At 39.4% G+C, this 17,323-nt stretch overlaps 1 protein-coding gene across 1 annotated transcript in view; it reads left to right on the forward strand.

The window, feature by feature from the left end:
- The first annotated feature begins 744 nt into the window (after positions 1-744).
- LOC128664955 (carboxypeptidase A1) overlaps positions 745-17,323 on the forward strand; it is a 65,125-nt gene continuing 48,546 nt past the window's right edge. Inside the window, exon 1 of the mRNA XM_053719745.1 lies at positions 745-827. Coding sequence (XP_053575720.1) covers positions 763-827 — 65 coding nt within the window. The 5' untranslated portion in view covers positions 745-762. The remainder of the gene's footprint in view (positions 828-17,323) is intronic.

Raw genomic sequence — 17,323 nt, forward strand, 5'->3', positions numbered from 1 at the left:
CTTGTCCTTTGTTCTTGCAGAAGAGAAACTAATGGGGATATAAAGGGTATTCAAATAAAAAGCAGAGAATAAATAGCTGAAAAGGAAAATCTGTCTCCCATAGTATGATCCACCTGTCTTGAGATTGCATTGTGGTGACCTTTGTTAGCAACCTTAATATTATAGTCTAGAAACACCCATGGATATTTGTGAGGAAATGGGCAGAATTCCCTACCCATGAGGATCCTATAGGATCTGGGAAGGATGGGGGGGAGTCTGTGGGGGTTCCTGACCTCTCCGTTTCTCTAGAGCCTCTGCTTGTGCAAAATATATGAGATAAAAACCAGTTGTTAAAGAGGCAATTTTAATGTTGATTTAATATGCACCTATTGCAATTAAATAACACAAAATGGGCCCTGAAATTGCAATTCACCATATTCTAATTGGATAAATGTACTCGTATCAACTTCTTCTAGTATACTTGATAATTGCTGGTATATAAGTGAAGGAATAAGGGACTAAATAATACAAGAAAAGAAAATTAATTTACAAAACTTTGCTCCCAATTTCATGACTGCCCTAATAAAAACACAGCTAAACAAACAAAGGTTAATACTTGGAACAAACACTGATTTGGAGGAAGAATTTATTCTGATCATTTCTAGGGTGAGTGTAGCAGGACATGACTAATGATCTCCATTACAAAACGTCCCTGATAAACAAAAACCTTATAAATGAACTACAGCAGGTGCAGGGCTCATTTTGTCCAACGTATCTACAAACATGCAGATATCATTGGTGTTTAGTGTTCTTCTGACATCTGTATGGGCCCAAACAGACTTTGTTGGGTGAGTATATTATCTGTGTATATAAAACAAATGGGTCTGGCGTTTAAAAATGTGTTGTTAAAAATAATCTACAGGAAATTAAAAGGATAATAAATACAACATGAATCCCCCTTAAAGGGACAGTTTAGTCAAAATTAAACTTTCATGATTCAGATGTAATTTTAAACAACTTTCCAACTTGCTTTTATCATCAAATTTGATTTGTTCTCTTGGTATTCTTTTTTTATTTTTTATTTTTTTATTTATTTTATTGATATTTCAACTCAGGGATCTCTTGGTATTCTCAGTTGAACCCAGGCAAGCCCTTGAAGGCTGCCTCTTATCTGAATGCATTTGACAGTTTTTCACATCTAACGGGCGTTAGATCACGTATGTCATATAGATACCATTGTGCCCAAGCCCGTGGAGTTACTTATGAGAGGGCCCTGATTGGCTGAAATGCAAGTCTGTCAAAAGAACTGAAATAAGGGGGCAGTCTACAGAGGCTTAGACACAAGGTAATCACAGAGGTAAGAAGTAAATTAATATAACTGTGCTGGTTATGCAAAACTGGGGAATGGGTAATAAAGGGATTATCTGTCTTTTTAACAACAAAAACTCTGGAGTAGACTGTCCCTTTAAAGGACTATTAAATAGCGTAGACTAGCATAATTCATAAATACATAATAATAAAAAGACATTGTCTTTTTATTATGTATTTATTATTAATTTTAAATGAGTAGATTTTTTTCGGGCAAATTTTAAAGTTAATTCCATTTCCCCTCCCCCTGAATCGTGTGATAGGCATCACCCAATCACAAATTGCATATATGTATATTCTGTGCATTCTTGCACATGCTCAGTAGTAGCTGGGGCCTCAGACAGTGTGCGTATAAAAAGATCGTGCGCATTTTGATAACGGAAAAAATAGCATGTTCTATCTGAATCATAAAAAAAATGTTGGCTTTAGTGTCCTTTAAAGATGTTTAATAGGATGGAAAATAATAATTGGAAATTTATTTTATGAACTGAATCATGAAAGTTACATTTTTACTTCCTTTTTCCTGTAATATAAATTGCAGTTCATTTAGGTTCTGCTGAATATTTTTTGTTCAGCTAACTCCCAGTAGTGCTTTGCTTCTCCTTCAACAAAGGATTCCAAGAAAACTAAGAAAAATGAGAAAAGGGTATAAAATTGTATGTTGTATTTGAATCATGAAAGAAAAAAATTGTGTTTCATATCCCTTTAACATTTCACCTTGATTAATACAAATTAAAATGACAATACAATATATGAGTGGTGTTAGTGCTTAAAAGGGCTATTTTTTTTGTGCTCCTCTTGTAATCTAAGCCTAAGGGTGATATTTATCAAAGGTCTGGCGGACCTGATCTGACAGTGCGGATCAGGTCCGCCCGACCTCGCGGAATGCGGAGGGCAATACGCTCTCCGTATTCAGCAGTGCACCAACAGCTCTTGTGAGCTGCTGGTGCAACGCTGCCCCCTGCAGATTGGCGGTCAATCAGCCGCCAGCAGGGAGGTGTCAATCGTACTCGATCGGGTTGATTTTCGGCATGTGTGCCTGTCCGCTCAGAGCAGGCGGACAGGGTTATGGAGCAGCACTGCTGTTTCTAGCGAGCCTGCAGGCTCGCCAGAAACACGGGCCCTCAAGCTTGTTAAATGGGCCCCTCAATGTTTTCAAAATATTTTGTATTGCTTATATACCATGTATATATATTAATTACATTACTGCAACTTTAAATCCTGCCTTGCATGGGTGGTGTCTTTTCTATAATGTGCATGCATGGGTGGTGTCTTTTCTATAATGTGCATGCATGGGTGGTGTCTTTTCTATAATGTGCATGCATGGGTGGTGTCTTTTCTATAATGTGCATGCATGGGTGGTGTCTTTTCTATAATGTGCATGCAGGGTGGTGTCTTTTCTATAATGTGCATGCATGGGTGGTGTCTTTTCTATAATGTGCATGCATGGGTGGTGTCTTTTCTATAATGTGCATGCATGGGTGGTGTCTTTTCTATAATGTGCATGCATGGGTGATGTCTTTTCTATAATGTGCATGCATGGGTGGTGTCTTTTCTATAATGTGCATGCATGGGTGGTGTCTTTTCTATAATGTGCATGCATGGGTGGTGTCTTTTCTATAATGTACATGCATGGGTGGTGTCTTTTCTATAATGTGCATGCATGGGTGGTGTCTTTTCTATAATGTGCATGCATGGGTGGTGTCTTTTCTATAATGTGCATGCATGGGTGATGTCTTTTCTATAATGTGCATGCATGGGTGGTGTCTTTTCTATAATGTGCATGCATGGGTGGTGTCTTTTCTATAATGTGCATGCATGGGTGATGTCTTTTCTATAATGTGCATGCATGGGTGGTGTCTTTTCTATAATGTGCATGCATGGGTGGTGTCTTTTCTATAATGTGCATGCATGGCTGGTGTGTTTTCTATAATGTGCATGCATGGGTGATGTCTTTTCTATAATGTGCATGCATGGGTGGTGTCTTTTCTATAATGTGCATGCATGGGTGATGTCTTTTCTATAATGTGCATGCATGGGTGGTGTCTTTTCTATAATGTGCATGCATGGGTGGTGTCTTTTCTATAATGTGCATGCATGGGTGGTGTCTTTTCTATAATGTGCATGCATGGGTGGTGTCTTTTCTATAATGTGCATGCATGGGTGGTGTCTTTTCTATAATGTGCATGCATGGGTGGTGTCTTTTCTATAATGTGCATGCATGGGTGGTGTCTTTTCTATAATGTGCATGCATGGGTGATGTCTTTTCTATAATGTGCATGCATGGGTGATGTCTTTTCTATAATGTGCATGCATGGGTGGTGTCTTTTCTATAATGTGCATGCATGGGTGGTGTCTTTTCTATAATGTGCATGCATGGGTGGTGTCTTTTCTATAATGTGCATGCATGGGTGATGTCTTTTCTATAATGTGCATGCATGGGTGGTGTCTTTTCTATAATGTGCATGCATGGGTGGTGTCTTTTCTATAATGTGCATGCATGGGTGGTGTCTTTTCTATAATGTGCATGCATGGGTGATGTCTTTTCTATAATGTGCATGCATGGGTGATGTCTTTTCTATAATGTGCATGCATGGGTGGTGTCTTTTCTATAATGTGCATGCATGGGTGGTGTCTTTTCTATAATGTGCATGCATGGGTGATGTCTTTTCTATAATGTGCATGCATGGGTGATGTCTTTTCTATAATGTGCATGCATGGGTGATGTCTTTTCTATAATGTGCATGCATGGGTGATGTCTTTTCTATAATGTGCATGCATGGGTGGTGTCTTTTCTATAATGTGCATGCATGGGTGATGTCTTTTCTATAATGTGCATGCATGGGTGATGTTTCTATAATGTACATGCATGGGTGATGTCTTTTCTATAATGTGCAATGTGCATGCATGGGTGATGTCTTTTCTATAATGTGCATGCATGGGTGGTGTCTTTTCTATAATGTGCATGCATGGGTGATGTCTTTTCTATAATGTGCATGCATGGGTGGTGTCTTTTCTATAATGTGCATGCATGGGTGATGTCTTTTCTATAATGTGCATGCATGGGTGATGTCTTTTCTATAATGTGCATGCATGGGTGATGTCTTTTCTATAATGTGCATGCACGGGTGATGTCTTTTCTATAATGTGCATGCACGGGTGATGTCTTTTCTATAATGTGCATGCACGGGTGATGTCTTTTCTATAATGTGCATGCATGGGTGGTGTCTTTTCTATAATGTGCATGCACGGGTGGTGTCTTTTCTATAATGTGCATGCACGGGTGGTGTCTTTTCTATAATGTGCATGCATGGGTGATGTCTTTTCTATAATGTGCATGCATGGGTGTGTCTTTTCTATAATGTGCATGCCATGGGTGGTGTCTTTTCTATAATGTGCATGCATGGGTGATGTCTTTTCTATAATGTGCATGGATGGGTGATGTCTTTTCTATAATGTGCATGCATGGGTGGTGTCTTTTCTATAATGTGCATGCATGGGTGGTGTCTTTTCTATAATGTGCATGCATGGGTGGTGTCTTTTCTATAATGTGCATGCATGGGTGGTGTCTTTTCTATAATGTGCATGCATGGGTGGTGTCTTTTCTATAATGTGCATGCATGGGTGATGTCTTTTCTATAATGTGCATGCATGGGTGGTGTCTTTTCTATAATGTGCATGCACGGGTGATGTCTTTTCTATAATGTGCATGCATGGGTGGTGTCTTTTCTATAATGTGCATGCATGGGTGGTGTCTTTTCTATAATGTGCATGCATGGGTGGTGTCTTTTCTGTAATGTGCATGCATGGGTGGTGTCTTTTCTATAATGTGCATGCATGGGTGGTGTCTTTTCTATAATGTGCATGCATGGGTGGTGTCTTTTCTATAATGTGCATGCATGGGTGATGTCTTTTCTATAATGTGCATGCATGGGTGGTGTCTTTTCTATAATGTGCATGCATGGGTGGTGTCTTTTCTATAATGTGCATGCATGGGTGGTGTCTTTTCTATAATGTGCATGCATGGGTGGTGTCTTTTCTATAATGTGCATGCATGGGTGGTGTCTTTTCTATAATGTGCATGCATGGGTGGTGTCTTTTCTATAATGTGCATGCATGGGTGATGTCTTTTCTATAATGTGCATGCATGGGTGGTGTCTTTTCTATAATGTGCATGCATGGGTGGTGTCTTTTCTATAATGTGCATGCATGGGTGATGTCTTTTCTATAATGTGCATGCATGGGTGGTGTCTTTTCTATAATGTGCATGCATGGGTGGTGTCTTTTCTATAATGTGCATGCATGGGTGGTGTCTTTTCTATAATGTGCATGCATGGGTGGTGTCTTTTTCTATAATGTGCATGCATGGGTGATGTCTTTTCTATAATGTGCATGCATGGGTGGTGTCTTTTCTATAATGTGCATGCATGGGTGATGTCTTTTCTATAATGTGCATGCATGGGTGATGTCTTTTCTATAATGTGCATGCATGGGTGATGTCTTTTCTATAATGTGCATGCATGGGTGGTGTCTTTTCTATAATGTGCATGCATGGGTGATGTCTTTTCTATAATGTGCATGCATGGGTGATGTCTTTTCTATAATGTGCATGCATGGGTGGTGTCTTTTCTATAATGTGCATGCCATGGGTGATGTCTTTTCTATAATGTGCATGCATGGGTGGTGTCTTTTCTATAATGTGCATGCATGGGTGATGTCTTTTCTATAATGTGCATGCATGGGTGTGTCTTTTTCTATAATGTGCATGCATGGGTGGTGTCTTTTCTATAATGTGCATGCATGGGTGGTGTCTTTTCTATAATGTGCATGCATGGGTGATGTCTTTTCTATAATGTGCATGCATGGGTGGTGTCTTTTCTATAATGTGCATGCATGGGTGGTGTCTTTTCTATAATGTGAATTGCATGGGTGTTGTCTTTTCTATAATGTGCATGCATGGGTGATGTCTTTTCTATAATGTGCATGCATGGGTGGTGTCTTTTCTATAATGTGCATGCATGGGTGATGTCTTTTCTATAATGTGCATGCATGGGTGGTGTCTTTTCTATAATGTGCATGCATGGGTGGTGTCTTTTCTATAATGTGCATGCATGGGTGGTGTCTTTTCTATAATGTGCATGCATGGGTGGTGTCTTTTCTATAATGTGCATGCATGGGTGGTGTCTTTTTCTATAATGTGCATGCATGGGTGGTGTCTTTTCTATAATGTGCATGCATGGGTGATGTCTTTTCTATAATGTGCATGCATGGGTGGTGTCTTTTCTATAATGTGCATGCATGGGTGTGTCTTTTCTATAATGTGCATGCATGGGTGGTGTCTTTTCTATAATGTGCATGCATGGGTGGTGTCTTTTCTATAATGTGCATGCATGGGTGGTGTCTTTTCTATAATGTGCATGCATGGGTGGTGTCTTTTCTATAATGTGCATGCATGGGTGATGTATTTTTCTATAATGTGCATGCATGGGTGGTGTCTTTTCTATAATGTGCATGCATGGGTGATGTCTTTTCTATAATGTGCATGCATGGGTGATGTCTTTTCTATAATGTGCATGCATGGGTGGTGTCTTTTCTATAATGTGCATGCATGGGTGGATGTCTTTTCTATAATGTGCATGCATGGGTGGTGTCTTTTCTATAATGTGCATGCATGGGTGATGTCTTTTCTATAATGTGCATGCATGGGTGTGTCTTTTCTATAATGTGCATGCATGGGTGGTGTCTTTTCTATAATGTGCATGCATGGGTGGTGTCTTTTCTATAATGTGCATGCATGGGTGGTGTCTTTTCTATAATGTGCATGCATGGGTGGTGTCTTTTCTATAATGTGCATGCATGGGTGGTGTCTTTTCTATAATGTGCATGCATGGGTGGTGTCTTTTCTATAATGTGCATGCATGGGTGGTGTCTTTTCTATAATGTGCATGCATGGGTGGATGTCTTTTCTATAATGTGCATGCATGGGTGATGTCTTTTCTATAATGTGCATGCATGGGTGGTGTCTTTTCTATAATGTGCATGCATGGGTGATGTCTTTTCTATAATGTGCATGCATGGGTGGTGTCTTTTCTATAATGTGCATGCATGGTGGTGTCTTTTCTATAATGTGCATGCATGGGTGGTGTCTTTTCTATAATGTGCATGCATGGGTGGTGTCTTTTCTATAATGTGCATGCATGGGTGGTGTCTTTTCTATAATGTGCATGCATGGGGTGATGTCTTTTCTATAATGTGCATGCATGGGTGGTGTCTTTTCTATAATGTGCATGCATGGGTGGTGTCCTTTTCTATAATGTGCATGCATGGTGTGTCTTTTCTATAATGTGCATGCATGGGTGGTGTCTTTTCTATAATGTGCATGCATGGGTGATGTCTTTTCTATAATGTGCATGCATGGGGTGATGTCTTTTCTATAATGTGCATGCATGGGTGGTGTCTTTTCTATAATGTGCATGCATGGGTGGTGTCTTTTCTATAATGTGCATGCATGGGTGGTGTCTTTTCTATAATGTGCATGCATGGGTGGTGTCTTTTCTATAATGTGCATGCATGGGTGGTGTCTTTTCTATAATGTGCATGCATGGGTGGTGTCTTTTCTATAATGTGCATGCATGGGTGGTGTCTTTTCTATAATGTGCATGCATGGGTGGTGTCTTTTCTATAATGTGCATGCATGGGTGGTGTCTTTTCTATAATGTGCATGCATGGGTGGTGTCTTTTCTATAATGTGCATGCATGGGTGGTGTCTTTTCTATAATGTGCATGCATGGGTGGTGTCTTTTCTATAATGTGCATGCATGGGTGATGTCTTTTCTATAATGTGCATGCATGGGTGATGTCTTTTCTATAATGTGCATGCATGGGTGGTGTCTTTTCTATAATGTGCATGCATGGGTGGTGTCTTTTCTATAATGTGCATGCATGGGTGGTGTCTTTTCTATAATGTGCATGCATGGGTGGTGTCTTTTCTATAATGTGCATGCATGGGTGGTGTCTTTTCTATAATGTGCATGCATGGGTGGTGTCTTTTCTATAATGTGCATGCATGGGTGATGTCTTTTCTATAATGTGCATGCATGGGTGGTGTTTCTATAATGTGCATGCATGGGTGATGTCTTTTCTATAATGTGCAATGTGCATGCATGGGTGATGTCTTTTCTATAATGTGCATGCATGGGTGGTGTCTTTTCTATAATGTGCATGCATGGGTGATGTCTTTTCTATAATGTGCATGCATGGGTGATGTCTTTTCTATAATGTGCATGCATGGGTGATGTCTTTTCTATAATGTGCATGCATGGGTGATGTCTTTTCTATAATGTGCATGCATGGGTGGTGTCTTTTCTATAATGTGCATGCATGGGTGGTGTCTTTTCTATAATGTGCATGCATGGGTGGTGTCTTTTCTATAATGTGCATGCATGGGTGGTGTCTTTTCTATAATGTGCATGCATGGGTGGTGTCTTTTCTATAATGTGCATGCATGGGTGGTGTCTTTTCTATAATGTGCATGGATGTGCATGCATGGGTGATGTCTTTTCTATAATGTGCATGCATGGGTGGTGTCTTTTCTATAATGTGCATGCATGGGTGGTGTCTTTTCTATAATGTGCATGCATGGGTGGTGTCTTTTCTATAATGTGCATGGATGGGTGATGTCTTTTCTATAATGTGCATGCATGGGTGGTGTCTTTTCTATAATGTGCATGCATGGGTGATGTCTTTTCTATAATGTGCATGCATGGGTGGTGTCTTTTCTATAATGTGCATGCATGGGTGGTGTCTTTTCTATAATGTGCATGCATGGGTGGTGTCTTTTCGATAATGTGCATGCATGGGTGGTGTCTTTTCTAATATGTGCATGCATGGGTGGTGTCTTTTCTATAATGTGCATGCATGGGTGGTGTCTTTTCTATAATGTGCATGCATGGGTGGTGTCTTTTCTATAATGTGCATGCATGGGTGGTGTCTTTTCTATAATGTGCATGCATGGGTGGTGTCTTTTCTATAATGTGCATGCATGGGTGGTGTCTTTTCTATAATGTGCATGCATGGGTGGTGTCTTTTCTATAATGTGCATGCATGGGTGGTGTCTTTTCTATAATGTGCATGCATGGGTGGTGTCTTTTCTATAATGTGCATGCATGGGTGGTGTCTTTTCTATAATGTGCATGCATGGGTGATGTCTTTTCTATAATGTGCATGCATGGGTGGTGTCTTTTCTATAATGTGCATGCATGGGTGGTGTCTTTTCTATAATGTGCATGCATGGGTGATGTCTTTTCTATAATGTGCATGCATGGGTGATGTCTTTTCTATAATGTGCATGCATGGGTGGTGTCTATAATGTGCATGCATGGGTGGTGTCTTTTCTATAATGTGCATGCATGGGTGATGTCTTTTCTATAATGTGCATGCATGGGTGAGGTCTTTTCTATAATGTGCATGCATGGGTGGTGTCTTTTCTATAATGTGCATGCATGGGTGGTGTCTTTTCTATAATGTGCATGCATGGGTGGTGTCTTTTCTATAATGTGCATGCATAGGTGGTGTCTTTTCTATAATGTGCATGCATGGGTGGTGTCTTTTCTATAATGTGCGTCTCTCTTGATATAATCCTGTGTTGTGGATCAACACGTTTCAGCTATTTCTAAAATTGAACATAGATGACTTGTGAATAAGCTACATTTCAAAACTCAGTGCTTGTCATCACTAGAGGGCGCTCACATCCAATGGAAAAGCTCAGTGTAAAGTTGTAATTTCTCCTTTAAAGGGACAATACATTTAAAATTGTCTGTACATTTTTCCTCTTTAATTTGTCTCCAATGATCCATTGTACTTGCTGGAGTGTATTGAACTTTTTACAAATCTATTTTGTCCATTAAAATAGATGATTTTGCCCATTGAATCTGCTATCTATGTTCAAAATGTCAGTAAAGTATTTACTATAGAAAAGCTGTGTGATCAAGAACCAGCAGAAGAAATTACACTATCAGTTGGGGAGTGGGAGTAAAAAATACTAAAATTTCATTTTCAATTGTTGTGTGAGATGATATAAACAGATCTTCCAGCACTGCAAGATCCCTCATGAGATTCTAAAAAGGCACATTTTGCTTTACTTTTCTAAGGGGGACTCCCTGCATTTCTATGTGAAAGAGAGAAAGGCCCAGTGCATTATAGCACTGCATGACATGAAAGTTCTGCTGCATTTACACCCTGTGCTTTGTATTCAATATTAATTTACACTTCAGATTAACCCCTTAAGGACAAGGCCATTTTTCAATTTCTTTCCCTTAAGGACCAAGGCTATTTTTACATTTCTGCGGTGTTTGTGTTTAGCTGCAATTTCCCTCTTACTCATTTACTGTACCCACACATATTATATACCGTTTTTCTCGCCATTAAATGGACTTTCTAAAGACACCATTATTTTCATCATATTTTACAATTTACCATAAAAAATTTTATAAAATATGATGAAAAAATGGAAAAAAACACACGTTTTCTAACTTTGACCCCCAAAATCTGTTGCACATCTACAACCACCAAAAAACACTCATGCTAAATAGTTTCTAAATTTTGTCCTGAGCTTAGAAATACCCAATGTTTACATGTTCTTTGCTTTTTTTGCAAGTTATAGGGCCATAAATACAATTAGCACTTTGCTATTTCCAAACCATTTTTTTTCAAAATAAGCGATAGTTATATTGGAACACTGATATCTTTCTGGAATCCCTGAATATCCCTTGACATGTATATATTTTTTTTAGTAGACATCCCAAAGTATTGATCTAGGCCCATTTTGGTCTATTTCATGCCACCATTTTACCGCCAAATGCGATCAAATAAATAAAATTGTTCACTTTTTCACAAACTTTTTCACAAATATCAGGTTTCTCACTGAAATTGTTTACAAACAACTTGTGCAATTATGGCACAAATGGTTGTAAATGCTTCTCTGGGATCCCCTTTGTTTAGAAATAGCAGACATATATGGCTTTGGCGTTGCTTTTTGGTAATAAGAAGGCCGCTAAATGCCGCTGCGCACCACATTTGTATTAGGCCCAGCAGTGAAGGGGTTAATTAGGTAGCTTGTATGGAGCTTGTAGGGTTAATTTTAGCTTTAGGGTAGTGTAGTAGACAACCCAAAGTATTGATCTAGGCCAATTTTGATATATTTCATGCCACCATTTCACCGCCGAATGCGATCAAATAAAAAAAAATTGTTCACTTTTTCACTAACTTTGGGTTTCTCACTGGAATTATTTACAAACAGCTTGTGCAATTATGGCACAAATGGTTGTAAATGCTTCTCTGGGATCCCCTTTGCTCAGAAATAGCAGACATATATGGCTTTGGCATTGCTTTTTGGTAATTAGAAGGCCGCTAAATTCCGCTGCGCACCAAACTTGTATTATGCCCAGCAGTGACAGGGTTAATTAGGTAACTTGTAGGGAGCTTGAAGGGTTAATTTTAGCTTTAGTGTAGAAATCAGCCTCCCACCTGACACATCCCACCCCCTGATCCCTCCCAAACAGCTCTCTTCCCTCCCCCACCCCACAATTTTCCCCGCCATCTTAAGTACTGGCAGAAAGTCTGCCAGTACTAAAATAAAAGTTTTAATTTTTTTTTTATTATTATTTAAAAAAATAATAATCATATTCTGCTGTGTAGGATCCCCCCCTTAGCCCCCAACCTGCCTGATCCCCCCCAAAGAGCTCTCTAACCCTCCCCCCACTAACTATTAGTAACCATTTTGGGTACTGGCAGCTGTCTGCCAGTACCCACTTTGCAAAATAACTTTTTTTTTTTAAACCTAACATTTTCTGTAGTGTAGCTGCCCCCCTCCATACCCTACACCCTCCCCCTCCCAGATCACCCCCAGATCACTCCTTGATCACCCCTCCACCCCACCACCATCTTCCAGCCAAAAAAATTTCACATAACAATTGCGTTAGATCGCGAACGCGCACCCGCCCCTCACCTCCAGCGCGCGCTCCCGCGCGCACCCGGCATAGTAAACAGCCGGAAGGAAGTTCCCCAGTGATGGGCCACCCACCCACCTCCCTGCAATGGCTCCCACCCACCAACGATCAGGCACCATCACTGGCCGATGCAGAGAGGGCCACAGAGTGGCTCTCTCTGCATCGGTGTGCCTAAAAAGGTATTGCAGTGATGCCTTAATATTGAGGCATCACTGCAATACCTTGAAAGCGGCTGGAAGCGATCAGGATCGCTTCCAGTCGCTTGAAACCCTTAACAACGTACAGGGTACATCTCTGGTCTTTAAAAACCAGCTTGTGTAAGACGTACCCTGTACGACATGCGTCATTAAGGGGTTAAGTTGTATTACAGTTAATATATTTACATATAGATTCTGTATACAACAGTGTATTTAGGATTGTGATTTTACAAATTCTGATTATGCTTTCGCAGTTTCTGTTTACCTTTAACAAATTAGGCTCATACTTTGTATATTTGTGTGTATCTTTTACAAATTACATTGCACTTTGCAATTCTTCTATTTAAAATAAAACTGAAAAACTGACAGCTTCAGTTTCCCAGAGAGCTTCATTACTTTCCCAGAGAGCTTCATTACTTTCCATGGGCCCGATAAGCAAAGATTCTCTAGTTTGGAGATAAATTATAGTACAGACTTTGAAGGTACTGAACACACTGGATTCTGTAAGAAAAAGGGCAGAACCTGGAATTAACCTGGGATATAGAATTTCACAGGGGAGAGAGAAGTTAATAGGAGAACACTTAGGGCTGATATAAAGGCTCAGTTTGCAGCAAATACAAGTTAAATTGAAATGTTTTCACTACAATTTAACTTGATTTTGTATATATTACTTTTCACAATAGAGAAAATACAAAGTGCAATGTGATTTGTAAAATATACACAGAAATATACTAAGTAAGATAATAATTTGTAAAAGTAACACAGAAACTTTCAAATCATAATTCGTAAAATCACTGCTGGATCTAAATGTATTTAGAGGTATTTAGCGTTCCACTTATAATATTGCCCTAAATGTTTACCAAGGCATTCATTAACACCCTCAAATGTCTTTATAACAGGTGGTATTTTTTTGGGGGGGAGGGGGAATGGGATCCCAAATTGTCTATAATCTTCTAAAAAAATATTCTCAAATGCCCATGGTACCATTAAAAAATGTAATTGGATATTAAAGAACCAATAACAAATATTTTTTTCTTTTTAAAATCCATAACTTATATCACCAACTAAATGAACATGCAACTCATTTTTTTCTTCATGATTCAGATATAGCATTCACTTTTAAACAACTTTCCAATGTATTTCTAATATCAAATTTGCTTCATTATCTTAGTATCTTTTTTTGAATTATCAGAAATATACTACTGAGGAGCTAGCTGAATCAGTGAGCCAATAACAAGAGGCATATACAGTATGTGCAGCTACCAATCAGCAGCTAGTTCTCAGTAGGGCACTGCTGTTCCTGAGCCTACCTAGACATGATGTTCAACAAAGGATACTAAGGCCTAGATTTGGAGTTTGGCGGTAGTCGTGAAAACCAGCGTTAGAGGCTCCTAACGCTGGTTTTAGGCTACCTCCGGTATTTGGAGTCAGTCAAAAAAGGGTCTAACGCTCACTTTTCAGCCGCGACTTTTCCATACCGCAGATCCCCTTACGTCAATTGCGTATCCTATCTTTTCAATGGGATCTTTCTAACTCCGGTATTTAGAGTCGTGGCTGAAGTGAGCGTTAGAATTCTAACGACAAAACTCCAGCCGCAGAAAAAAGTCAGTAGTTAAGAGCTTTCTGGGCTAACGCCGGTTCATAAAGCTCTTAACTACTGTGCTCTAAAGTACACTAACACCCATAAACTACCTATGTACCCCTAAACCGAGGTCCCCCCACATCGCCGCCACTCGATTAATTTTTTTTAACCCCTAATCTGCCGACCGCCACCTACGTTATACTTATGTACCCCTAATCTGCTGCCCCTAACACCGCCGACCCCTGTATTATATTTATTAACCCCTAACCTGCCCCCCACAACGTCGCCGCCAGCTACCTACAATAATTAACCCCTAATCTGCCGACCGCAAAGCGCTGCCACCTACATTATAGCTATGTACCCCTAATCTGCTGCCCCTAACACCGCCGACCCCTATATTATATTTATTAACCCCTAATCTGCCGCCCTCAACGTCGCCTCCACCTGCCTACACTTATTAACCCCTAATCTGCCGACCGGACCGCACCGCTATTATAATAAAGTTATTAACCCCTAATCCGCCTCACTAACCCTATAATAAATAGTATTAACCCCTAATCTGCCCTCCCTAACATTGCCGACACCTAACTTCAAACATTAACCCCTAATCTGCCGACCGGAGCTCACCGCTATTCTAATAAATGTATTAACCCCTAAAGCTAAGTCTAACCCTAACACTAACACCCCCCTAACTTAAATATAATTTAAATCTAACGAAATTAATTAACTCTTATTAAATAAATTATTCCTATTTAAAGCTAAATACTTACCTGTGAAAATAAACCCTAATATAGCTACAATATAAATTATAATTATATTGTAGCTATTTTAGGATTAATATTTATTTTACAGGCAACTTTGTATTTATTTTAACCAGGTACAATAGCTATTAAATAGTTAAGAACTATTTAATAGCTAAAATAGTTAAAATAATTACAAATTTACCTGTAAAATAAATCCTAACCTAAGTTACAATTAAACCTAACACTACACTATCAATAAATTAATTAAATACAATACCTACAAATAACTACAAAATATGAAATAAACTAACTAAAGTACAAAAAATAAAAAAGAACTAAGTTACAAAAAATAAAAAAATATTTACAAACATAAGAAAAATATTACAACAATTTTAAACTAATTACACCTACTCTAAGCCCCCTAATAAAATAACAAAGCCCCCCAAAATAAAAAAATGCCCTACCCTATTCTAAATTACTAAAGTTCAAAGCTCTTTTACCTTACCAGCCCTGAACAGGGCCCTTTGCGGGGCATGCCCCAAGAAGTTCAGCTCTTTTGCCTGTAAAAAAAAACATACAATACCCCCCCCCAACATTACAACCCACCACCCACATACCCCTAATCTAACCCAAACCCCCCTTAAATAAACCTAACACTAAGCCCCTGAAGATCTTCCTACCTTATCTTCACCATACCAGGTTCACCGATCGTTCCAGAAGAGCTCCTCCGATGTCCTGATCCAAGCCCAAGCGGGGGGCTGAAGAGGTCCATGATCCGGCTGAAATCATCATCCAAGCAGGAGCTGAAGAGGTCCATGATCCGGCTGAAGTCTTCATCCAAGCGGGAGCTGAACAGGTCCATGATCCGGATGAAGTCTTCTATCAACGGCATCTTCAATCTTCTTTCTTCGGGAGCCATCATCTTCCATCCGACGCGGAACATCCTCCTCTCCCGACGCCTACTAGCCGAATGATGGTTCCATTAAGGGACGTCATCCAAGATGGCGTCCCTCGAATTCCGATTGGCTGATAGGATTCTATCAGCCAATCGGAATTAAGGTAGGAAAATTCTGATTGGCTGATGGAATCAGCCAATCAGAATCAAGTTCAATCCGATTGGCTGATCGGATCAGCCAATCAGATTGAGCTCGCATTCTATTGGCTGTTCCGATCAGCCAATAGAATGCGAGCTCAATCTGATTGGCTGATCGGATCAGCCAATCGGATTGAACTTGATTCTGATTGGCAGATTCCATCAGCCAATCAGAATTTTCCTACCTTAATTCCGATTGGCTGATAGAATCCTATCAGCCAATCGGAATTCGAGGGACGCCATCTTGGATGACGTCATTTAAAGGAACCGTCATTTGGCTAGTAGGCATCGGGAGAAGAGGATGTTCCGCGTCGGATGGAAGATGATGGCTCCCGAAGAAAGAAGATTGAAGATGCCGTTGATAGAAGACTTCATCCGGATCATGGACCTCTTCAGCTCCCGCTTGGATGAAGACTTCATCCGTATCATGGACCTCTTCAGCTCCCGCTTGGATGAAGACTTCAGCCGAATCATGGACCTCTTCAGCCCCCCGCTTGGGCTTGGATCAGGACATCGGAGGAGCTCTTCAGGACGGATCGGTGAACCTGGAATGGTGAAGATAAGGTAGGAAGATCTTCAGGGGCTTAGTGTTAGGTTTATTTAAGGGGGGTTTGGGTTAGATTAGGGGTATGTGGGTGGTGGGTTGTAATGTTGGGGGGGGGGTATTGTATGTTTTTTTTTACAGGCAAAAGAGCTGAACTTCTTGGGGCATGCCCCGCAAAGGGCCCTGTTCAGGGCTGGTAAGGTTAAAGAGCTTTGAACTTTAGTAATTTAGAATAGGGTAGGGCATTTTGTTATTTTGGGGGGCTTTGTTATTTTATTAGGGGGCTTAGAGTAGGTGTAATTAGTTTAAAATTGTTGTAATATTTTTCTTATGTTTGTAAATATTTTTTTATTTTTTGTAACTTAGTTCTTTTTTTTTCCGTACTTTAGTTAGTTTATTTCATTGTAGTTATTTGTAGGAATTGTATTTAATTTATTTATTGATAGTGTAGTGTTAGGTTTAATTGTAACTTAGGTTAGGATTTATTTTACAGGTAAATTTGTAATTATTTTAACTATTTTAGCTATTTAATAGTTCTTAACTATTTAATAGCTATTGTACCTGGTTAAAATAAATACAAAGTTACCTGTAAAATAAATATTAATCCTAAAATAGCTATAATATGATTATAATTTATATTGTAGCTATATTAGGATTTATTTTACAGGTAAGTATTTAGCTTCAAATAGGAATAATTTATTTAAGAAGAGTTAATTAATTTCGTTAGATTTAAATTATATTTAACTTAGGGGGGTGTTAGTGTTAGGGTTAGACTTAGCTTTAGGGGTTAATACATTAATTAGAATAGCGG

Source organism: Bombina bombina, chromosome 6, assembly GCF_027579735.1.
Source record: "Bombina bombina isolate aBomBom1 chromosome 6, aBomBom1.pri, whole genome shotgun sequence".
Classification (NCBI taxonomy): Eukaryota; Metazoa; Chordata; class Amphibia; order Anura; family Bombinatoridae; genus Bombina; species Bombina bombina.